General features: G+C 36.8%; 2 protein-coding genes across 35 annotated transcripts in view; one reads left to right on the top strand and one right to left on the bottom strand.

Moving 5' to 3' along the window:
• The window catches only part of Bap111 (Brahma associated protein 111kD), a 72,647-nt gene extending 68,622 nt beyond the window's left edge, over nucleotides 1-4,025 (top strand). For all 34 annotated transcript variants that reach the window (XM_045746970.2, XM_045746976.2, XM_045746974.2 and 31 more), the window contains one exon: nucleotides 2,351-4,025. In XM_045746970.2, the coding sequence (XP_045602926.1) occupies nucleotides 2,351-2,952 (602 nt within the window). In that variant the 3' untranslated portion in view covers nucleotides 2,953-4,025. The remainder of the gene's footprint in view (nucleotides 1-2,350) is intronic.
• Nucleotides 4,026-10,903: 6,878 nt separating this feature from the next.
• eIF2gamma (eukaryotic translation initiation factor 2 subunit gamma) lies at nucleotides 10,904-25,678 on the bottom strand. Its single transcript, XM_045746985.2, has 10 exons — nucleotides 25,526-25,678; nucleotides 23,806-23,980; nucleotides 22,892-23,015; nucleotides 22,445-22,554; nucleotides 21,954-22,112; nucleotides 19,145-19,374; nucleotides 16,792-16,939; nucleotides 13,799-13,968; nucleotides 11,826-11,998; nucleotides 10,904-11,493 (listed from the first exon to the last, which is right to left on the bottom strand). Exons 1-10 carry the CDS (start codon nucleotides 25,559-25,561, stop codon nucleotides 11,442-11,444), a joined length of 1,377 nt encoding a protein of 458 aa, XP_045602941.1. The 5' UTR covers nucleotides 25,562-25,678; the 3' UTR covers nucleotides 10,904-11,441.
• Nucleotides 25,679-25,986: the final 308 nt, after the last annotated feature.

The following is a 25,986-nucleotide window of genomic DNA, read 5'->3' on the forward strand; positions in this document are numbered from 1 at the left end:
CATTTGCCACTGATTTTATACTGTTTATATGCACTTCTGGTGTGAGACTTTGCACGATTTCCACTCATGTGTTTGATCTACGTGTCCTCTCACCTAATACAGGCATTTTTTATGGAGTCGTCTAGCCTGTTAAAAATACGTTGCTTGGGTTCGTGTATTTTTGCCCCGTCAAAACGGTTGGGTTTTTTTTCAGTGGCAAATCAATAGAACCGGCAGGTTGATAGTTGTATTATTCTCACTGCCGTTTTTCTGGTCTCTTTTCACTCATGTAATTATTAATGTAACTCATTTGGTTCTTACAATATTTAATTATCATCAACTCGATATAGTCAACATTCCTGAATCATTTACATACATCATTGGTATGGGATTTGGGACTGACTCCTGCAGAACACTTAAACAGGAAGCCCTGGAAATATGCTGTCAACATCACTTAATGTGATGTATATCTGCATTTATGGGTGTTTGTACTATATTCACTGCTTTCCTATGATACTGCATAATGGAACAAAGACTTGCACCTTACTGTGAGCAGGAATGTATTATCCTGCTAACTGTGCAGACCAAGAGTCAAAATAACGTGGCTGAAGAGTTGACATCCATCTGAAGTGAAGCACTGACGATGTCTCAGTCTATCCTGGACAATTATCAATTGTTAACAGTTGTGCACCTTCTCATAGAATGTCCTGATTTTCTGGCCGATTATAAGTTTTACTTCCCACTGTTTCAGTCATATGACTTCTTAAATAGACTCCTTAACGAGTCTGATTTCTTTGACACCACTTATATGGCATCTTTCTGTATGCATATTATCATCCTCAATGATATCTAGGAATTGTTTACTCTTCTATGACAGCTGGAAGGAGCCAAGCCCTTTGGGGGCTTGGCTTTTTCTTTTGGTAATTAATTACTTACTTACCCCATAACAATATTTTGTCTAGTTCCATTATCTTCAATATGACTAGGCCTGTTATGTTCTTTACTAACTTTTCTTTCATTACATTACATATTCTTATACCTAACATCCTCTCTTCGGTGTTTCAAGTAGCTGCTCCTTCAGTTGAACTTTTCTGTCATGTACTCGGCCTTCTTTATTTTTTTCATGAATTTGTCTCATTGTTTTGCAGTGTTATTGCATGATCATTCAACAGTAGTTTTCTACAGAAATGACTGTAGTTTAGGCTTGTTTGATGCCTTATGAATATAATTTGAACTGTTTCTCTATCTCTTTAGTTTAGTATACTACACTACTTTCTAACTTGCTTAATCCCCTGCTTTCTTTTCTTGTTTTATGTCTTTGCTTTCTACTGCTGTTTATTAGTCTGTGGACTGTTTTCTTTCTCATCGGTGTCTTTGTGGTATTGGGTTGGGTTGTAGTATTTTGGTGGTGTTCCAGAGATTGGTGTCCCTGTGGCCTGTCTAACATTGGTGTGTTTCTGGATAACATATTGTATCCCAGTAACAGATTTCATTTTTAATTCAGTCTTTCATTAAACTCTCTTCTTGAAGTTCTATTTCTTGTTTACATTCTTTAGTGCTGGTTAAGCAACACATACTGCCTTGGTACTACAGTATCTTGAAGACTCTCCTTCCCTCCAGAAACCTTGTTTCTGTTTCAGTTCAGTCACATCCCCCTTTGTGCAAAACAAAGGGGATGATTAATGGCTTTATAAAAAAACATAAAGGCCTACTATGTAAAATTCTTAATCAAACCCTTTAATATTTTTATGCAAAGTATATCATTTCTATTGGCTTCTATACTATGACAGTGGTTTTCAACTGAAGGGGTTCGTTGTATTCTTTTCTATGTATATTTCAAGTGAATATGAAGTTGGTTCGTAAAAATATGCACTAGAACATATGTCTGCTGTATCTACTAGTTTGTTCTTCCGTGTGGGTGTTTCATTGTCCAGCCACTCAGTGGTTAAAGACATTATCAATACCTTCACCTTTATCCTAGTTGTAATTTGTTCCATGAATCTCTAGCTTTTTTCTTGTACCCTTTGCATATAGCAAGTGATAATGGCACCATTCCTTTCCCTTGTCCTATCCCAGATCCTTTTCCTCATTTACCTTCCTAGTGCTATATAGTTGTACTAGCTTAGTACTTACTCTTGATAATTATTTTACCTTGCATATAGCTACTGCCATTTTATGCTTAAATGTTGGTATGTAAAGTGATGTGATTGTATTCATATCCCATGGGCATTAAGGATGGGATATTTAGGGCTTAGGGTATGCACTTTGTGTTGTATATATGCATGTATCTTGTTTTGCTGTACTATTCCAATTTACTTTGTACCCTACCCCTATATCATTCCCAATCCTAACTGTGTCCCTTATTGCCTAGCTTCCACTGGTGCGACGTCAGCTGCTACAACATCTGCACCAAATGTTCCGGTTCCTAGCAGTAACACTCCTATTGCTCCTGCTGTCAATGGCCCGACCTCTACTGCCCCATCCAATGTCCAACCAACAGTTAGTGGTGCCCCAGCCCAACTGCCCTCAACCCACAATACCTCAATACACCCACCTACACAGATAGCACAAGCAGGTAGTACTCATGGCAGCTTGATCCCTCCACTTCATTTAAGTCATGCCCAGATGACACCAACCAATGTTATTCCTCCAAACATGATTCCTGTCCATGCATCTCAGATAGGTCCAGTCCATGTTGGCCCTCCCCAAATGCCCCCAACTAATGCTCCTGCTGGTAACATGGTGCCTTCACACCACCCGCAGATGGGTTCAGTTCATGCTGGTCCTCCACAAATGGTCCAAAGCAATGCAGCCCCAGGAAACATGATCCCTTCTCACCAAGTTCATATTCCCACAATTCATGGCCCTCCGCAAATGGGTGTAGCTAGTGCCGCACCTGGTAACATGATGCCGCCCCATCCTGCCCCATCCCATACCGCACCTGCACCTCAGCCATCTGCCCCTCCTCCTTAATGTTTACGTGTGACATTGAAGTCCATGCTTGAGTGCCCATGAAATTGCATACTTGGCTTGTCATTTGCAACAGTAAAATCCACTAATGTTGCAGGAAGAAATTACATTTAATGAAATAAACTGTCATTTGTAACATACTAAGAAAACCCCACAATATAAAGAGCACAAAGAAACCCAGTGTGTTTTTAACATATGGTCAGAATGCTACAGTTTTGTTTATTTGAGAGTGGGTTTTTTGTATTACAGTGGTTGCACTCAGCAATGTTCATGGAACTGAGGCTATAGTGCATGCATTGTATTGATTTTGGATACTTTTGTTTAGTCTTTCTGTACTTCAAACGTACAGCATGGGATCAGTGGTGTTAATGTGTAGTTCACACACAGAAGGTTGTAGAAACTGGGGGAGCTTTATTTTTAAGGGGATATACACATTTCTTCCTATTTAAACAGGATATGCAAATTTTAACTTAAAATATATTTCTAAGGTCATACTGTGTAGCTGAGGACTTTATCTCCATTACCAGTAGTCACATTTTCTGCTAAAATATATTTCAAGCATACAAAATTTTGAGCATAAATTTTTATTGGGCATTCCCCATTATTGTGAAGAGAACATCGTGTTAAATATCAGTTTTAATTTCAGGATGTTACAAATTCCCCTGTATAAACATTTTTTAATTGTCACTATATTTTATTGTATCTGTCTAGTTAAGGCATGCAGTTAAAAAGTAAACAACAGACAACCCAACACACTCAAATGATATGAAAGTGACAACGCTTTAGTCTGTCCTGGACCCCTTTAGGGGTCCATTCAAAACGTCGTCATTTCCATTTAACTTCAGGTGTGGGTTGGGTTATTTGTTTCAGCCACGTTATTGTGACTAATTCTCTTCACGTGAAGAACAGAATGAAGCTCATGTTTAAATCTAATGTTAAAAGTTTAATGAACATTGATGGTCAGTTACAATAATGTTGGATTATATTTACCGTAATTTAATTTACAATAAGGAAGACCTAAGACTTAAGTTAAAAATTGTGACAGTATAAATGCATTTAAATAAAAAAGTTAAGTAGTTGATCTTTTAATTCCAATTTAGATAATGCAATGAAGAAAAAATGACAGGACATGTCAGCAATAAATACATAGTTTATTGAGACATAGTGAGATACATAGTTTAGAAATAAGTAATATTTACATTAAAACAACAAATGGTACTGAATACTGTACAGTATTTGCTAAATTTTATTTTTATTTGGACCTATTTTTACATGGAGAGTTGATTAGTCTGAAGAGGCTTTCATTTATATGAAACTTTTATTTTTTTCCAGTATCAGATATTTTTTCTTTCCTGTGGTTCCTATACGCCACAAAATTTCCTGCATAAAATTCTCGGTGAATCAGACTCCTTTGACATTGACGATCTTGTGTCGTGCTGCTCTAAGTACTGGTATTTAGCATTATCTAGGAATTCTTGACTATTTTGAACATCAGATACTCCTATACCGTACTATAGCCATCCTTGCTTAGCAATTAGATTATTACCTCTGTGGGTAAAAGGTGCTCTTTCCAAGTGTGATATATCTTTACTTCCTCTTGTGACATTAGTTCCAGTCATGCTGTATTAGCTGACTAATAGTTTTCAAATATTTCACTCCATATTTATTTGTATCAACATTGCTCTTTATTCATTTATTATAATTAGTCATTTAATATTACTTGTCATTTGCAATCCTGCATGAAAATGTACAAAGTTACGGTATACTGTATATGTAGTGTGTATACAATGTAATAACAGCAAGAACAGTATGTTTTATTGTTCTAAGCAAATAATATAGTGGACAGGTAGGCATCTTAGTGACAAATATATACATCTGCATTCTTATACTGTAATCAACATGTTCTCTGTGAACGAGACAGTTCATTATATCATTGCACCTTAAAAACAAAATATGGTAAAACATTGGAAATATAGAGAAAATATTATATAATCAATGCATACAGTTACTGAACTCTGATCACATGTTATGAGACTACCACGCACACCAGAACGGCTTAGTGGTTTGTAATGATTCATGAAAATTTACATACTGTAGTTATATATAAAGTGTGTGTGTACAGTATAATAACCAAAAACAATGTTTATTTACAAATAAACAAATAAAATAGTATGCATCTTAGTGAAATTAATATACAGTGTTGTATCTAAGCATTCCAATGTTTGTGTATTCAAATCAAGCTATAGAATGAAAAAACATGGTAAAGAGTCTAGGAGTAAACATGTCAGAAGACCTTGCCTTAAAAAAAAAAAGTACCTGTCACAACTGCAAGAAAAATAGTTGGATAACAAGAACATTTCAAACAAGGGATGCCGTACCAATGATACGTTTCAAGACATTAGCGCTCTCTAGAGTCAACTTATATTGTTGCATAGTAACAGCTCTGTTCAAAGCTGAATAAATTGCTGACCTGGAAAGCATGCAATGGTCTTTTACTGCTAGAATCCCCTCAATAAAACATCTAAATTATTTGGACCAATAAAAAATTTTAAATCTGTAATCTCTAGAGCACAAGAGGGAGATTTACATAATAATTTACACCTGGAAAATATTAGAGGGACATATTCCAAATCAGCACATAGAAATAACATCACATTAGGCCAGGAGGCATGGCAGGATGTGCAGAATAACCCTGTTGAAAAGCAGAGGTGTAATATGTACATTGAGAGAGAACTCTTATCATCATCCCTGGCTCAAGACTGTTCAACACGCTCCCTCTACATGTAAGGAACATAACTGGCCAGATTGTCAGGTGTTCAAAAGACAACTCGATAAATACCTCCAGAGGTTACCTGATCAACCAGGCTGTGATTCATACATCAGGCTACGAGTAGACATGTCCAATAGCCTGATTGACCAGACCACCAACCAGGCCAGGAGGCCTGGTCAGACCGGGCTGCAGGGAGGTTGATCCTCGGAGCCACAGCAAGGTAAGGGGGATTGGTAGAATGGCTCCTTCATTTCATACGTCATTCATTTTATAGTGATATCTGTCATAAACAGCTTTTTGGTTAAGAGGTGTTGAGTACAGAGTGATTTAATGAATGCTGATTGTAGTATTACTATAGTACTGTGCTAATAATGTATTGGAAAACACAAGACGGTGTAATAAGATTTTGTGTGGAAGTAAGGGAGATAGTGTAATAGTTGTAATGATAAAGGTAAGAGAGGCAGTGAGGTGGTCAGGCAGATAGCTATCCATGCCAGCCATGCCAAATTTTGTGATTTAGCATATTACCCTTTTCCCAAGAATGGTATTTTGACAAGTTTTCAGAAAATTGCTGCTACAGGATCCCCAGTTGTGAAGTCTCAAAGAGAGAATCTAGGACTTATCTCAAACCTTCAAAGAAGGATCTACTTTACCAGGAGTCTCAACCATTTTCCCCGCCAACAGTAATCTGCCCAGAAACAAAGAATAGCTATGTGACTGTGCAGATTAGGGAGACAAACCACCATCTCATGGCCCAACTAATCATTAGGGAAGCCTATCCTTAGACCAGGCAGCATTAGTTGAACAGTCAAAATCACCCACAGGTAAAGTCCAAAGTATCATTGGGTTTGAATGCTATTGCTACATTCCTAGAAGAACTGGAAGATAGTAAACAGGTAGTGTGGGACTAGTAGTAGGCATCCATCAGTCTCGGATGGGACTACACACGTGCATTCACACTGGCCAATGCCTGTCTTCAGTAGTGTAACTGAAGATAATGGTGCACATACTTTCAGGAAAACCTCAAAAGGACACTTATAGGTTTATGCCAATTGATTCAGACACCCTTGCTTCCAGGAGTAAATGTGTACTCAAGTTCCTAAAGGAGTTTGGTAAGGAACTCATTGGGTGAATTTTTATCTATTACTCTTAGGAACATGCAGTTGTTGTTAATCACCAGCTGCATATTCACTTGCTTCAGTCCATTGGATTGAATTACCTTTTGTTCTTGACCTTGTTGCAGTCAAGTCTCGAACTGGCCAACCGCATTGCCTCACTACTTCATGTTGGTTAGGTTCCAAAATGTCTGCATGAGTGTAAGTGTAGAAATTATCATTCTTCCACTCCATCTTGCCATTTGAGGTAGAGATCTTTGAGATAGTCTCAATATTACAGCAGTCTTGAAGTGCCAGAGTTGTCCAGGTGGATGTGTTCACCACCTGCTTGTTGGGGTTCTGGGAGTTGTTCTACTCCCCCAAGCCTGCCCTGACTTGAGAGTCCAACAGGATGTTGCGTGGAGCAGCTCGCAGGCCCACATATCCACCACAGCTCGGTTGGTCTGGCACTTCTTGAAGAAAACTATCTAGTTTTATCTTAAAGATGTCCACGGTTGTTGTGGCAATATTTCTTATATTCACTGGGAGGATGTTTTATAGTGTTTTCTGATTATGCTTATGGCACCCTTACTGTTTACTGGTTCTACTCTGTATTTTCTTTCATATCGTTCACTCCAGTAACATATTTTACTGTGTAGATTTGGAACCTGGCCCTCCAGTATTTTCCACGTGTACAGTATTATTTGATATCTCTCATCTCCTTTCTAGTGAGTATATTTGGAGACCTTTGAGACGATCCTAATAATTTAGGTGCTTTATCGCTCTCTATGTTCTCTGAACTCCCTCTATTTCAGAAATCTCTCCTGCTCTGAAGGGGGAAGTGAGTACTGAGCAGTGCTCAAGACAGGACAGCACAAGTGATTTGAATAGTACTGTACAACCATTGTGATGGAATTCCTGGATATGATAGTTCTTGTAATCTATCCTATCATTTTTCTGGCTGATGCAATATTTTCTTGGTTATGCTCCCTAAACGTTAAGTTGTCAGACATCATTATTCCCAAATCCTTTACATGCTGCTTTCCTACTATGGGCATATCTAATTCTGTTTTGTACCCAGTATTAATGTTTAATGTCCTCATTTTTACCATACCTGAAATTTATCACTGTTAAACATCATGTTATATTCTGCCCAGTCGAAAAGTTTATTAACGCAGTATCTGCTTGTAGTTTTTCAATGTCTTCAGCAGAGGTAATTTTCATGCTGATTTTTGTGTCATCTGCAAAGATGATACGAAGCTGTGACTTATAATTTTGTCTATATCTGATATGAGAATAAGGAAAAGCAGTGGTGCCATGACTGTACTCTGAGATACAGAGCTTTTAACTGCACTTGGACTCAATTTTATATAGTTGACTGTTACTCTTTTTGTTCTGTTCTTCTGATGCCTCAGTGATTTTGTCATAATGGTCAAGTAGCTGTGAGAGGCATGATCTTCCCACTCTAAATCCATGTTGGCCTGGGTTGTGAAGGTCATTGGTCTCCATGAAATTGGTGACCTGACTCCTGATCACTCTTTTTAAATACTTTTATTATGTGGGACATTAGTGCAACTGGTCTATAATTCCTTGCCAATGCTTTGCTCCCTTCCTTGTGTAGAAAATCTTTCATGCACATGTTATCAGTTACACTTATAGGGGTTTAGATATCATGCATAAATAAGTTGTCTGGATCTTCCACTTTCATGCTGTTTATCAGTCATCCAAGCCATCCTGCATGGTAATTACACTAGCCATCTAGATATTGCTAAAACTACTTTTTACAGGCAAGTACAGTAGCCTGTAGGGTCATCCATACAGCTACGCAGGAAAATTGGAAATCCTAGGTATGTAAAATCTGTAAGATTGCAAATCAATTTACTCCAGACATATTGCTTGACATTTGTCTCCATGGTTCCGTCATAGCAGATCTGGTGTTGGTTGCACTAGGTCTGCATTTTTCACCCATTAGATCCAGTGCTCACTTTCCATACATGTAAGCCTCTTCTAGTCTTGTCCCATGGCCTTTGCACTCTCCTCCAGCTACCCTAAAACAATCTCTCTTTTTCTTTTTCTCTCGGAACTCCAATCTGCCCTATCCCTCTGTGGTTCTATAGTGATGGACTCAGACAGGATTCATTACAAGATCCTTTGCCATCTCCCTAAAGTTGCCTTTCAGTTTTTACTGAATATTGTATTTATAGTAATAATTTTGGGGAGACGACGTCAGTTCCTGGTGACTGGCATAAGGACGAGGTTCTTATTCAGAAACCCTGTACACTAGGGGACCTCCTTAGGGATTTGTCCCATTGCCCTGATGAATTGTGTTTGTAAGCTTTTCGAACGTATGGTCGATGTCCATCTTATGTGGTTCGTAGAACATCATCACTTCCTCTCACCTTGGCTTTCGTATGTGTCCCAGCACATGCAAAAACCAAATATGCACGACTGACATTTTGGTTGACTTAAAGGTCAACATTTGTTCTGCCTTTGCCACAAAGGCAAAGTTGAATTGGAAAAAGCTTATGCCACCACCTGGAGGTATAATATTTTAATATTTGGTCTTTGCTTCATTCTTTTGGAACATGTGGCAATCTCCTACTCTTCCTTTTTAACTTTCTCTTGCATCATTCCATTAAAATGAACCTTGGTGCCTCCTTTTCCCAGTTCATAGGTGTTCCTTGCACCTCTTTTCCTCATTGCCCATAATGGTCTTATTTCCTCCCTTCCCTCTGGCATTTTCTCAGTCCCTTTGTTTTTTTTATCTCGCTCTACTGTCAGGAGGATGATTCCCTTTTCCGCTAACACCGGCTTCAACTTGCGATCGACGCTGTGTCATCCTGGACCATCAATCACTGTCACACCATGGTTAATCCCCTACTCTTATAGAGATTCTGCAAAGATCAACTTTTGGGGTTGATCTTTGACACTTGTTTGTCTTGGTCACCCCATCTCTCTTAAGAGTCGAATACTTTTAAGACTTTTACATCACTTCAAGTCTTGTCCCATACTTCCTGGGGAGCTGATATACACACACACCTCTATTTGCACTCCTCTCTTGTGCTCTCTAAACTGAATTATGGCTGCCCTGCCTACTCCTCAAAGCTCAGCACCATGCTGGGTTGTACCTCAGCTCTGTTTCCTTTCGTGCATCCCCTACCTAGAGCATGTATGTTGAAACTGGAGTTTTGTCACTATAGGATTGTTACTGCCTTCAATACCTGGGAAAGTCTCATCATTCTCAATTTTGCCGGGCTTTGACAGTTGTCCCTCCAGTAGCCCCTTTACTTTTTTGTGTGTGTGTCTTACAAAGACATTTTAGGTTTGTGTTTGCAATGTGTCATTTGGCCCTTGTCCCCATGGAGGACCCCTCTTGCAAAGTTTTTAAAGGTTTCTATCCCTCCGTTTGTTATGAAGCACCTATGTCTTTAACATTTTTATTTGCACTCAAATTCTGTTGCCCACTCCTCAGATGGGTCCAAGTCTGCCGATGGTGTTTGGTTCTCTATGGTCTTTCCAGACCAAACATACGTGCCACCTACCTCCGAAGGCTAGGATCTTCCCAGCTGAAATGTGTGTGATTTTGTAACTTTGTCAACTGCTTTTCCGTTGATAATGTGGCTTTGTCACTGGTTGACTCGCAGTGCAGGTACTGGTACTTTTGATATTGATCTCCTTGTGCCCTTTTGTTCTCACACTGGCATTAATATTTAGCACCTTTTGACTCTCCTGCGATTTTGATGATGCTACAAAAGTCTCCCCGGCTTGGTGCCTTCTTTTGATAATTAATCTCTACATGAGGATCTGATATGGGAAACCAATGGCTTATTGACCCTCAATTCTTCTTTCCTTCACCCTAAGCGGCATTTTAAGAAAGCTATCTGGAAATGCACTGCTTTGACCATTGCCTTGATGATCATCCTGTTCTCACTGTTCTGTCAACTTGCCATGCTTAATGAACTTCAATCCATCTCATAGACACTTTTGCATGCAAAAGTGCATTCCTTGGTGGAATCTAGACAGTCTGTTACTCTTCGTTATGCAGAAGTTCAACAGATTCAATTCGTGTAGGATTAAGGAACCCTCAAGCCACTTGTAATACTTTTATTAGAAACCTAGATGAAAGAAAGAGTACCTCACACAACTTGAAAGTTGTTTACTTTTCCACTGCTAGCTTTACAGAGAAAAGATCTTGCTAGATGTATCTGCAACAATACTGTATGTTTTTTCATCTGGCAATTTAAAAAAAAAATCTTTAGCAACATACATATATATTCAAAATCTACCAAACACATTAGGACCAAGTGTTTTGAGCATAATCTGCAAAGATATACTGTACTGTATAAAGTTATTATTTTACAATCTATAATGTACAATTTATCGGTCAACAATTTTTTATTACATTTAATGATAGCTCATGGCAGTACATGCACAAGTTAGAAAAGTTAACAACCACCTGACAGTTAATTTAAAATTTTGTTACAAGAAACTTGCAATATGAATACCTATATAATGAAATCAATATCTTATACATGCCTTCTTTTATAGGGGAAAAAAAAAAGGAACTAGTACTTGCTAAACCAAATCCCTCCTTAATTGGCATTATATGTTTAGTTTAGCTGTATGCGTTACTCGGGCTTAATGGTGACACCTCGTCGAATTTGACCCCAACCAATTAGACTGAAAAGAAATTGCATCATAAGTACAACTAGCAATGAATACCTAAACTATACATGTTGGTGCAAATTTCTGGTTACCTTGTTCTATATTACCTATTTCATTACTGTACAATAGTTGTCAATATTACCATTATGTTATTATATAGAAGTACACACCAGATAACTGATGATGTAACAATGACATTGTTAATTAAACAATTATTTTTATTTGATGCACTTGAACATGTTTTAGCTGCTGGGTAATTAAGATTATCAACATTGTGCTTTAGAATTTAGATAAATATTTTTCTGAATACAAAAAAAATCCTTGCTGGCATGTTATTAAATACTTACCGCCAATGCTTATCAATCCTACGGGATAAGGCAATTTTTTCTCCTTCCTCTGTACAGACTGGCTGCGTGAGTGTAATCTTGGCCAAATCTGCCCTAACAGCTAAAACTCGTCCACCAGTAGACAAGGAACCAATGTTCACCATTAGCATTTCATTTTTCGTTAGTTTTTGAACCTTGAAGAAAAACAGACACAGTTTGCATATACATTAGGCTTTAGGAAGAATTATTAAAAATAAGTTTGATAATCTAACCAATGCCCCCCCCCCCATCACAAGGGGGCCTGACAGCCGAGTGGACAGCACTCTGGATTCGTAGTCCTAAGGTTCCGGGTTCGATCCCTGGTGGAAGCAGAAACAAATGGGCACCCTGAGGGGGAAGGGGATGTACAATAAAAAGGCGGCCTGGTCGAGGACCGGGCCACGGGGACGCTAAGCCCCGAATTCATCTCTAAGATAACCTCAAGAACCTACATAGGGTTATGGGATTGATTGGGTCTATTCAAAGAAAACATTGAAACAAATTTGTGGTACTATGTCAAGTATAAATCTGTCTTGTTTCACTTAAAAATCACATGAAATAAGCACATTTATCCCTACATTACATCTTATACTTCTAAACATTATACATAAGTAAAATTTAAACAAAGATACTGTACTGTACTTCAAGAAATACCTTAGGTTATAAATATTCCCTAAAGAAGTTTCAAATGCTCAATATAAGCATAACTAGAATCACGAGCAAAATTCTCAAAAAATTTAAATGAAAGTTTACCTTATGACAACACTGTCCATCAACCACTAAGGCAATAACTTTAAGGTGTGGATTTTTATAGGAGTCAAAGTATATAAAATAATTCATAAATACCCATCATTAATATTAAATATACATAATCTCCTGTGGATATTTAGCTAGATTAAAAAAAAAAAACTACCATGAATGAATACCTATCTGTGCATGGAATATACAAATATGGACAATTGTACTAAGAGAAAGTTAGCATTTTCTGCTACCGGAAGGTCATTCCAAAAAGTGGAATGTCCTTTTGAATGTGGAACAGTAAATGTCATCTAGTCTGTCCTAGCCTAAGTAGGCAAACCTAAGCCAAATATTCTTGGACACTACAAAATAAATAGTACCAGACCTGGTCTCTCTTGGGTGCAATGGTCCATATTTTGTACTTCCATCCATTGTAAAAATATGACGACTGCATGACAATACCCAACATGGGTGGAACAAATAACCTAACACACACACACACATGAAATAAAAGTGATGTTTTAGTCCATCCTAGACCCTTAATGTTACAACTTGATAAGGGTTCAGGACCAACTAAAACGTCATCACTTTCATTTCACTACCATATAATTTTCATTCTTTACTTCAATATTTCTTTCATACTGTCACATTCCAAGCAAACATTTACTTTGGTCTCGTGACATCTCCTAGGGGTGTCATGATAAACTCTCTAGGCTCTCAAATGTAAGCATGACAGGAACTGCATATAATGAATGCATGTTGGGAATTGGGTAAAGGTGTGAAAAAGCAATCAAATAGCTGGTTCCCTCCAATGTTTACCTCGGGAGAGCAGGAACTCAAAGGCTGAATTTCATCCAATAACATGAATAATTCGAGGGCATGGGAATGAAATGTCCTCAACCAACAGTATTCTCAAACTTTAAATGGGCAAGATGCTGAACTTGCTTCAATACTGAAGCTTTGGCAATTAATTCTACAAGCTCCAAGATCTCTACATGTTTACTAGATATCAAGGGCTATCTGCATGATTCAACATTGTTGGGACGTTGGATTTGCGAGGGGAAGGGGGAGGGGGGGGAGGCAATAATTGTGTAAATTTTAGGATAGATGCCATTCATCTATTAAACTTACTCAACATACAACATACCAGCTCCATAAGCCATGGAAACAGTGTATCATGCTCTAACATCTTGCATTAAAAATATTATGAATCTTACCTTGGCACCTTTTTTGTCACCTTCTGTGCGAACACCCAACAATCGCCTAAGAAGGAAGTAAGAAATCTCAAGTTCGGTGAAGATCTCTGGAAGTGAGCCTATAGCCCCCAGCACTTGACCCACCATACGATCTGCTCGGCAGAGGGTTGGGTCAATCTTGGTGCCAACACCTGTTGGATGAGAGGGACGAATTACACCATGAAAAGCATCCACACGAATGAACAGTCACAAAATACTGTATTAAAGTTTGAGACGATTTGGTTTGCATAATGAATCTAATTATTCATTCTTAGAATAAGGCAAGAGAAAATGCCAATGAATTACGACTATAGCATTTGGAAAGGCTATATTTAACAAATGAATCTTAGCGATGTGTAAAGCATTACAAAGAATGCTTGGTAAAGAGTAGAAACTGGTTGTAAGAGCCAGAGAAAGTGCTTGGTGTAATGAAGCAGCAGCAAGTCACTGACAATAGTAAATAAACAACCCAACACACATAGGTAGGAAAAGAACACCCATAGGAAATTAAATAAAAGTAATGATAAGGGTCCAGGATGTTCCAATACATCAAGTCATGACAGGCCAAAATATTGTCACTTTCATTAATTTCTTAAGTGTGGGTTGGGTTATTTGTATGTTACATTATTGCAATGTATTCTCTGCATGATAGTAAAGTTTGGACTCTGGGTACAAAGTGAGGAAGGTATGAGAAGCTGATAAATATAACTGAGATAAAAAATTTAAAACAGGAAAGAAAGGCAAGAAACTAGGGGATAAAAAATTAAGTACATTTAAAAGAAATGCAACAAGATGGCAGAAAAGCCAATGGAAATAAATATTAGTTGCAGGGTAGCTGACATTACCATATCTTTGCTATATACCATCTTCAATACCAATAACTTTTGACACAGGGTCTACACACAACCAGTCTCATCATTGTAACCACCTTCACTACATACTGTCTTCATCACTAACCATTCTCACCACCCATGCACTGCTAAGTGCCCCCACCAACATATAACAATGAATAGAAGACAGGATCTGTGGCGAGTGATACCCACACGAGTGGAGTAAAAGGATCTTTCTAAATGTTGCAATGAGCTTTTTTACAAGTACAGGTAGTAGATAGTACATCAAAGATTAATTGAAAATTCTGTTAATGAACATGGGAAAAGATGACAAAGTGAATGCAGATAGAAAAAAGAAATACAGTACTTGAAATGTGCAAACAGAAGAATTGGTTGACAAATTTAAATACCTGTGATGTGTAACTGACCAAGAGGTATGTGTGCAAGTTGAAAACAGAACAAGTGAGGAGAGGAAAGTACCTGGGTACACTGAAAACCCTGACTAGGAGAACCAAACATGAGAGCTGCACAATGCCTACTCTTTGTATGGATGCAAGATAAGTGGCATGAACATAGCATCATCATAAGCAATTTAATCTACCAACATGGAAAGTATCTTTAATAATGAGAAGATAGAATAAAAATGTAATGGAAAGATGTGCAATGCAAAAATCAGAGTAATTGTGTCTTTATTGCTCTTCAAGATATGATATAGAATATTTTCGTTCCTAGTAAATTTTATAGATGAAAGAGTTCCAAAGTGGTTTGGTGCTATTCAACAAGGCAAGATACTGTAATTATCAGAAGAATATGCTGTAGTTTCACTATTTAGCACTTTGAAGGGATATCAGAACAAGGAGCTGGGATAAGAGGACAAAGTAAAGGCATCATTGAACCATTTGGAATTGAATGTCGACCTGGCAAGAGACCAGACCATCACTGTACTGACCAGTCCAAGTGATATAATAAGAATAGAATAAGAATAATAGTGGCGAATCAGGAGGGGAAAGTGAAACAGGCCAAGATGTGCAGACAATGAGAGAGAGAAAGGAATGAGTTTGGTTTGGTCTTGGCCTTATGGTCTATCCACTGAATGAGTTACTAAGTAACACTAGCCTACTGACCAACCAGTAGTTATACAATATCCCTCAAGATAATCCAGAACTTAAGCAAACTCTTGAGAGCATGTGCACAAAGAAGGTTCACCTCTTGGTGTGTATACCCCCAGGGAGGGAGTGTGAACTACACACAGTGGAAGAGGAACGAGGCTGGGTGAAAGCAGTTAAGAGTGAGTGAATGTTTTGAAATTTTGTGGTGATCAGGAGCAGCACTTTACACCTAGTCTAATGGAGAGAATGGCTTTATTAATTTGCTAAGCAAATGCCCCCACCCCATGTAAGTTGGGAATGGGGCATTAATGGTGAAGCCTCTTGTCAGTTTTAAATTTAGGCAAATTTAAAACTTATCTATATCTCTCATCTGAAATTTGTGTCTTAAAATGCAACTTTTCAGCGTGGGGAAAATGTAAGTCCACAAATCCATCAATTACTAATTTCATACTTAAAATACTTTATCTGACATTGCATACATACAACCCATATTCTAAAACTCTCACTATTGTACTGCTAATATTTAAAACTTTATAGCAAATTGTGTTTAGTAATTGGTTAGAACTGAATTTACAAGTCAGACTGGCTTACGTACACTCATGACCAGGATCATACACAATGTGTTGTATGACAAGCAGCATGTGATCAGAGATAATAAATAGAACAACAATTTTCCTCATTAGACTGGATGTGTTCCACTGCGACGAAAGCTGCAAGTTTACCTACTGTAATAATCAACCAAATACCGTACACACATGACAACACTAATAAGTCTTATAAATGTCATTACATATAGTGTCATTATTGCATAGCTTTAAGAATTCAGAAGATCTAATAATTAAATAAATCTCAGAATGTTTGGTAACAGGTTTATTGTTTGTGATGTGTGTCTATGTATGTACTAACACGTTGTACTGAACGGGGTGAGAATAGCTTGAGCTACCTCATCCCTTTGTGTGTATTTTACCTCAATAAACTTATTTCAATTTCAATTTCAATTTCAAATTAAATAAATCAACAAAATGTGTAAACTCACCAATAAGACCACCTGGGACAGCAAACTGTAGTTCATTGGTCTCGGCAAAGAGGGAAATGATTCTAGATCTGATTGGCTTACAAATAACTCGGCCAGACTCCGGGTCACGTGAAATAATCCCTGGTCGCACCTCAATCTCTTGACCAATCTATGAAGAAAAAATAATTAATATTTATAAAATATACAAAGAAGTGGATTACAGTGGATTATTAGAAGGTACAGAAATTTTATATTATATAAAGCCCCTAAATATGCACAATATTGCAGGCATTAACCTTACAAGTTCGCTCACTGTAGTTTAAATATGTTTCATAGAAAAAATTTCATTTCCAAATGACTGGCAAAAAATAATGGGTTTGAAACCCTGATAGCTACATATTAACAATGTTAAAATATTTATAAATATCAGCCAATTAATATTTTTCATGGTATACCATGTTGTTTCTACCATTGCCGTTCTCCGTATGATAAATTAGATAAAAAAAATACCAGTAACCAGATACTGAAACATGGGTTGTTATAAACAGTTGCATATTTCCTAAATATTAAAAACTTCAACCTGGATATTTGTCTTACCAAGGTGGGGGATCCAAGCACAATGTTCTTCCCAAGAATGTACGAAAGCCTTCATAGTATCGGTAATACGGTGGCATCAAATGTCTAAAATGTTCTCACAATTGCCAGATTATTTGCCTAGCTGAGGCTAAATTGGCTCTGTCGTCATCTCTAAAGAATAGGTTGTCATCGTTACTCATAAATCATTTACAAGCTTCCTCAATCTTATAATAAGTTGGTCTGTATGGATAGGTTGCCCCATTATTGCTGCACCTAATCTTTTGCATGCTTCCTCCATTTTATAATAGGGAGGTCTGCATGCACTTTTACACAGTACCCATGGTGAGTTCATAATTATTTTTCCATAGTGAAGCAATTGGAGCTTCATATCACTGATCCTTCACCATTACCCACTGAGATTTTATTGATATCCAATTGCAGATGTTCAGAATCATCCACTGACGCAATTTTTGTGCCGATTTTGGTATCATCCACAATGGACGACACGAAGCCGTGGTTTGTGTTCCTGTGTAATATGAAGAGAGAAATAGCAGGCACAAGACAAGTGTCCTGTTGGACCAAGCCTTTTGTTATAAAGACTGAACAAATTTAATATACGTTTTCCTACTTGATTCGTTATTCCTTTAGCCTTCATTTATCAATTGTCATTCTTTGGTCACAACTGTCATATGTCCTTTTAAAATTTGAATATTCAAAATAGGCCTTCCGATTATCTTATTATCTCGGTAATTTTATTGCAATGATGAAGTAATTTCTCTTAGATGTGTTGCCCTAGGTTGTATATTACATTATTTTCCACAAAACAAGAGTTGGCTTGGCACTCTCTCAGACTATGATGATGCTTGATGCTAGTGCAACTAGTTTATAGTTGCTGCATCTCCTTTGTGAAGTGGGGCTATGTTCAGTTTTCAGTTCTTCCATGATATCACAAGAGTATAAAGACTCTCTGTAGTACACATACCCATGAAAATGGTATTTTGAATTTTTATTTGTATAAATATAATCCCCAAGAAATCCAACTTCAGCACAGTGTATGCTCTCTTATCTGAAAGACTGCCATATGTATGAGCAGTGTTTTTTTAAATACATTCTTTTACTACAACTATATATGTATACAATGCTAATGAATGGACAGCTCTGTAAAACTGACCCTTAAACAGAATATTAAATATTACCGAGCTAGTGTAATATTAGTACGTGAAATTGGAGCAAGCTGTTTAGAACACAAAAATGAGTACTTTTTTGAGAAAGAAATTTATACATCAAATTTAATCATCATATGAAACAATTTGCAAGCCTGCAACATTTGTTTTGCTCCAGAGCAGAGTGGATTGTAAGGGGTTGTTGTGATATGTATGTTTTATATAAAAATTTGTTAATCTTACAAAATTTATGAACATTTCTTAGACTTTTTCAACAATAAATTTGATAGTACATTGATTTAGGCAATGAGCTGAAAACTTTTTGTTTTTGTTTGGCAGAGCTTAAGACAAAACTAAGAAGTGAGATTTCCTAACATGGACAAACAAATCCTCCAAGTCCCCAACAAGGGCTGACAATATCTAAAAGCAAGACTGAAATGTAACATTTAAAAATATAATTTAAATAGTATACATCTGATGTCAAAGACAACAGATCATTGACCTCAAATGAACCCATTTAATAACCCAACCCACATCTGTGAAATTAAATGAAAGTGATGACATTCTGGACTCATTTTTTTTGTTTTGTGAAGTAAATGCTTAATGGCATAAGTAATTGATCAAAAGGAGCTCACCTTCAATACCCCTCTCAAGATGGAGCCCCCAGCAACACCACCCTTCAGGTCTTCGACCTCACAGCCAGGCTTGTTCACGTCAAACGACCTAATGACAATGAGACGTGGCTCTGTCATAAAGTCACGTTCTGGTATGGGAATCTTCTTCATGATGTATTCACACACTACATCAATGTTTAACTTGAGTTGTGCAGAAATGGGGATAACTGGTGCACCTTCAGCCACAGTGCCTGCCAAACGAACATTTGTTAATGTAAAATTCACAAACTTGCTCACTTTCTCCCTAAAAGTACGTAGAATGTGATTAAACTACTGTATTTTTTTTTTACACATTATGCACTTAGTTTACAAGAATATTTTGCGGGAGAAAAATTGTAGTATGCTCATCACACAGTACATTTACTGAACGTAATGTTCCAAGTGATTTTTAGGGAAAACACATTATGTACATGTAAATACGATATACATGCACATAATTATGTGGAAATTGGTGGAATAAAAAACATGCCAAAAACATTCATTCTATCAGCCATAGAATATGAAGCTATTGATACAAGGTCTGGAGAAATGATCACACAAGAAGCCTCCATTCAACAAAATTCAATCCTTTTAATTAATTCTATCACAAACTTTGTTAATAGGGAGGAAATCTCGAAGGTGTGAAAGCAATAATCTAGATGAAAACAAATGTTTTGTAGCACTAAGGTAGTCGAGAAGTAAAAGTAAAGAAATATTCTAAACCTGAAAAGGAAAGCTTTAGTTTTTTGGAAGTATTCTTAACAATCAGCAAAAGTGAGGCTTTTAGTATAAATCCAACAGTGTGGTTAACCAGACCACCAACCACGAGGCCTGGCCAAAGTCCGGGCTGCGGAGATGTTCACTCTCGCAATCATCACAAACTAACTCCAAGGTAATTGTGATGACTAGAATATTAATACAATATAATTACTTTAAATAGCTTTTCTAAAACCTGGCAAATGACCAAAATTTGCTTAAATGTAAATTACAAAAAAAATTTGGTCGTGTTAGAAAAATACTGAACTAAATTCTCAGTACCCCAGAGAAAAAAGTAATTGAAATTTGACATACTTTAAGAGAACCACTACAAAGTGCATGATTCTGGAAAATTTAGCCTAGGAAGAACCACATCAAGTATGAAAAGTGCACAGTAGCATTATCACCACCATCATATAAGAGGATAGCATGAAATGTACTGTATAGATCAACAATGAGTAATATGAACAGTTGTACCTTCTTAAAGGGTCCAGGATGCACAAAACGTCGTCACATTCCTTTCTTTTTATATGTGCGGGTTGAGTTATATATGAAGGAAAAGCAATAGTACCAAAACATTCTGCAACACCATAGTTAGTAATAAAAGAGGTAAGCATCGAGCCATCTACATCAAGAGTGAATCATTTATCAAAGCTAGAAGTACAGACAGAGAAGGTGGAAAGTTGAATTATAACAGCTCAGAAAGTACAGATTTTTGCACAACAGGAAAACTTACAAAATATCTAGTGCCAGGACAAAATTCAAGTATTTAGCATAATGAATTGAAATTTTCTGGGTATCCTCAGTAGCTCCCCACGGTATTGGATTTGGTACCATAAACGAACACAAAACTATCAGACTTTGGTCTTGCATAGGCTTACAGAACACCAAAGATATAATATTGTAAACACCAAATCCCCCCACCCCCCTGGGAAAGTGAGGGAAGTTGCAGTCAATATATTGATGCTGATTTTATTTCAGTGTCACACATTTTTTCACCGCTTTTTTCCCCTGTTACATTATGCAATACTGGTAGTGTGTAATTTGAAAAATTTATATAATTAATTGTGCAGAACATCAATACACAAAAAAATGTCACTAATATGCAATTATATTAGATTGAACAATAAAACACAGTTTTTGTCATTATTACACTACAATATAAACACATTATAATATATAACTATCTACATTTTTATGCACCATAACAAGCTACTAAGCAGTTCTGGTGGGTGTGAATCCCACACAGCACCACATGCTGTCAACACACAACCCCACCTGATGCAGCAACATGCTTCCAATATACTATGCACATCGGCAGCTCAAACCACAATACTGCTATTATCATCAGATTCCTTGTCACTAAATCATAAATATGAATAATTTTCGACAAGCTTATTTTCTAAAGGAACACTAGGTCTCATTGCATGATGCACAGAGGCATAAAACGTGGCTGTGTACTTTCATGTCTGCCTCGCTTTGAGAACATCACCACCAGCATTAGGTTAACAGATATCACAATATTGTATATAATCTTTATCACTCTCGGGGTTTACGTCACTCATCATCAATAAATAATTCCAAATACTTATTTATTTCATCATTATCATCATGCTGTGGGCATGTGCTGCATGGTGGTGCTGTGAGCTGCTGCTGCATACACTACATGGTGCTGTTTGCTGCTGCTACATACACTACATGGTGCTGTGAGCTGCTGCTGCATACACTACATGGTGCTGTGAGCTGCTGCTGCATACACTACATGGTGCTGTGTTAGTACCAAGGCCCTCACACCCATGAGGGGTGCCCACAATTGTTTTTTCCAAGATGTTTACTGTTTACTAGAGACCTGAATAAGTGAATGTGAGCCCTCTGTACTCACAGGAGTTTTAAATCTTGCACTAGACCTAAACGCATCTCTGGTCGCTGTGTACACAACCGACGGTAACCTGGTCGCTAAGTGCAGTGGAAAGATCAATATAAATCCAGTTATTAAATTCAATGCCATACAACACTTCTCATTACAAAAACTTACCTTGTATGAATCTAAGAATTTGATCATACTGTTCCCGTAGTTGAGACTCTCTACAGAGATCAATTTTATTTTGAAGAATAAGTATATGCTTAAGCTTCATGATTTCAATGGCTGCCAGATGCTCCGACGTCTGGGGCTGTGGACATGTCTCATTTGCGGCTGTAAATATAAGCATATTGAAAAATTTGTGAACATTTCATGTAATTCACAGTATTTCAAGAAACTTCACTTAGTGGGTTTTTTCTAAGAATTTGGTAAGTGGAAACCTTTTGAGCATCTTTTGTTTATGATAAGTGTTGCTCCAGGACCTAGGTAGTACTGTATTTACTGACACTTCACATGCCTGTAATTCAATAGTTTTCCCAGCATTATGCTGCACAGTAGTACAAAATAGTAATATCTACAGAATCATCTTCATGCAATTTTAACAATTGATGATTTCTATCCATAAAATAGAAAAGTTTAGTTAATTGTACAGACTTGCTACCTACCAATTAGTAATAGTGCAGCATCCATGACTGCAGCACCGTTTAACATAGTAGCCATCAAAATGTCATGACCAGGGCAATCAACAAATGATACATGCCTCACTATTCTGAATCTGTAAACAAAAATATATAAGTGAAATAAAATTGGTATGTGGACCGAGTACAGATTATTACATACAGTATTATAAAAACATTACAATGGAAAAGGCTATACAGTATTGTTATAATGAATTTCATATACTCATCATTCTTCAGGATCTTTCTCTCAACATTCTCATATGATTTTCCAAGCCTACAGAGGTCATGCAGGGGGTAAAAAAAAAAAAAAAAAAAAAAAAAAAAAAAAAAAAAAAAAAAAAAAAAAAAAAAAAAAAAAAATATGGAGAATAATATGGAAGGAATTACAAATTGGAGCGGCAGAGGATTAATCCTACAACACTGCAGACTTACTTCCCGGAGCAATTAGATCTGGCACAGGGGAAGGCATCTTCCTTATGAGAGCTTGCAGAGATGAAGCACGATGGCCGCGGACACTTATGATTATCACATTTGTAGATTTTGGCGTTGGCATACCCTAGAGGAGAAACAAGCTTGTTAATGTTATTAATATACAAAAAAACTAAATTAATGGCATATACATGAAAACATTAGTCATTTCAATAAATGCACATTATCTTTAACAGCCAAGTCATAAAATGAATGTCAAAACATATTATAAATCATAACTCTGATAACAAACCACAAAGTTAACAAATTGAGCATGTTTGAGTAAGTTCCTGCGAGTTAGGCAATTTGTTAAAGTTGAATTCTAGGGACAAACAGTAGTTCACCTGTGGAACATATTAAGCTTTAAGTACAGGACTTCCTGACTCTGACAACAGGAACTAGAGTGGAATTAATCCCACCACCTTGCCATTATTAGGCCAGCAACTTCAAATTTAGAATTTGGACAATGTGCCAATGTGTCTTCCAATGTTCATTGGAAGACACAGTATTATATATTATATATAATACATATAATATATATATAATATATATATAATATATATATAATATATATATAATATATATATAATATATATATAAATATATATATTATATATATATATATATATATAAATACACACCACAACACACACTGTCCTGAAGAACAAGTCAGAAGTACCCAGTACCACACATGCTTTACTGTATAGCAGTATAATATCTATGAAAAAACACAATGTGAAAATTAATTTACTAAAAATTATGGGAAAAACAAAATGGGCAAAAATGGGACACAGTACATTATATGGATGTTAAAGAGATACATGGCATAGAAAAGCTAATTTACTCCAAGCTTTGTTATATACATTAGAAAACCTTACCTAATTTGATTGTAATATTCCTTTCTAACTCATTCTTGAATCTAACAGTCTGGACTCCTGATATCGCCTTAACAACTGTCGACTTTCCATGGGCTACATGACCAATAGTACCAATGTTGATTGTGGCTTGCCGGCTGATAACCTCCGTTGAGAGTGCCGTCAGTTTGCTGATGTCCTGAACATACAAAGAAAAAAATACAGTTAATAAAGTTTAGTATAAAGATAAATGCAACCAGAAGACATAGTGGCCCATTCAAGACAGCTCCTATCTAAAACCACCCAAACTCATTCATACACATGTCTAACTACACTAACAATCCAATGATCCCATATCTATTATGTTACCCAGTATTAATGATACAAGAAATACTGCTTCAACCCTGTCTACCATTTCTTGTGTGAATATATAATATAAAATCAACGTGTAGTACATTACTGTAATTGTAATATTTATAAAGAGCTATACATTCCTTGGGCAAGTACAATATTGAAGCAGTACAATGGGATTGAACTCGCATCCCTAAATATCTTAGGCTCGTGCAATATTTTCACAAGACTTATTACATTCTAATGATTTCAATGTGCACAATATACATTTCTCTATTACGGGAAATTAAAATAAACTGAAAACATTACATAGGATAATTGTGTGGCAAAAATAATTTCACCATAAACTATAAATTAAGTTTTCAGCAAGTTGGGTTAACCCTTGGACATTTTACACAGTTCTGAAGGTATTCAGCCGACATTCCTAGCCATTTAATGTGCGAGGAAACTGGACAGTAATACAGCAGTTGCAGTGTAAATCCCTTTTACTATGTCTACCTGTCAAACTATAGTTTAGTTAATTGATTAGGCACCCCCATACTCATCCTGTGGGCAGTAGCTGTCATGCCCCATACGTATCCTGGTGGTGGTAGTACACTTTATACCCATCACTCTTATATCCACCCTGTTCACTAGCACCCACAGCCCCTGACACACATCACCGCTCCTGTGCCAGGTAAGTCCACTACGGGCTCACCATAGCCCGTGCTACTTGGAACTTGTTCCGAGTAGCTGAATCTATAACAACAACAACCACCCACAGGATGGGGTTTTAGGGATGCATAGTAAACTACACTATAGTTTGGCTGGAAGGAAGAGTAGAGTAGAGGGGATTTACACTGCATCTGCTGAATTGATGTTCAGTTTTATCACATATTAAATGGCTAGGAATGCTAGCAAAATGCAGTCCAGAATTGTACAAGCTCACTGTACATGAGCCCATCAGGCCCCGAACTGTATAAAAAATAATTTTATACAATTTTAATTAAAATGCATGTTTACAATTGGTCCATATCTAATCCAGGGAGTAGGTTCTAAGACTTGAGAAAAGGCTGGCAGTCTAGCCTCCTATATCCTAACCTAATTATATATACAGTTTTGACAAACTTGAGTTTTATCGAAGAACCACATACATAGAACATGGAGTGGGAATTTCTGATTATCCTCATAATTACTTTAAAGTACATTGATAAAGGCGCACCAAATGGCACTGTACTCTACGAAAATTTTAATAATTTATCTTTAAAACACGTGCAGTGTAGAAGTTTATTGATGGTTCACATGACAGCTGGTGGAAGCAGGCTGTGGACCACCTCAAACTACCCCCACACACCACTCTCTACACTATATTATAGCAAACACGCTAAATATCACGTGGAACTATGACACATACCAGCGTCTTCAAGTCCTGGACCGCTAAGTTAGCCATATTTATTGTTATTTAGGTCTTCCTCACACGTCCATCAGACTAGCGGCAATGTGTACAGACCGGGATGAGAGACTCGTTCCAGGTCCCTCTTATACAACAGGTAAAATAATACTTTCATATATTTAACAAATCTTTCGCAAATTTACATACTATATTTTATTCTACTATATAAATATTTTAAAATATGTCTATTATTCCATATATATATTTGTAAAGAAAATTTTGTTATAAAATATTTTTAAACGTAAATTTCACTGTCAGCTAACCACCGAGCTTTAGGAAAGAGGAGCAGAGAAAAGCGAACGCCAATGTGCCAAACACATACAATTAACAATAATATATAAACGTGATGTTATTTACTTAAATAATTATTTAAAATAACTTTTCAGCTTAGTTAATTGAAATATCTACTCTATATTTCTACT

This window comes from Procambarus clarkii, chromosome 41 (genome assembly GCF_040958095.1).
Source record: "Procambarus clarkii isolate CNS0578487 chromosome 41, FALCON_Pclarkii_2.0, whole genome shotgun sequence".
Taxonomy (NCBI): domain Eukaryota; kingdom Metazoa; phylum Arthropoda; class Malacostraca; order Decapoda; family Cambaridae; genus Procambarus; species Procambarus clarkii.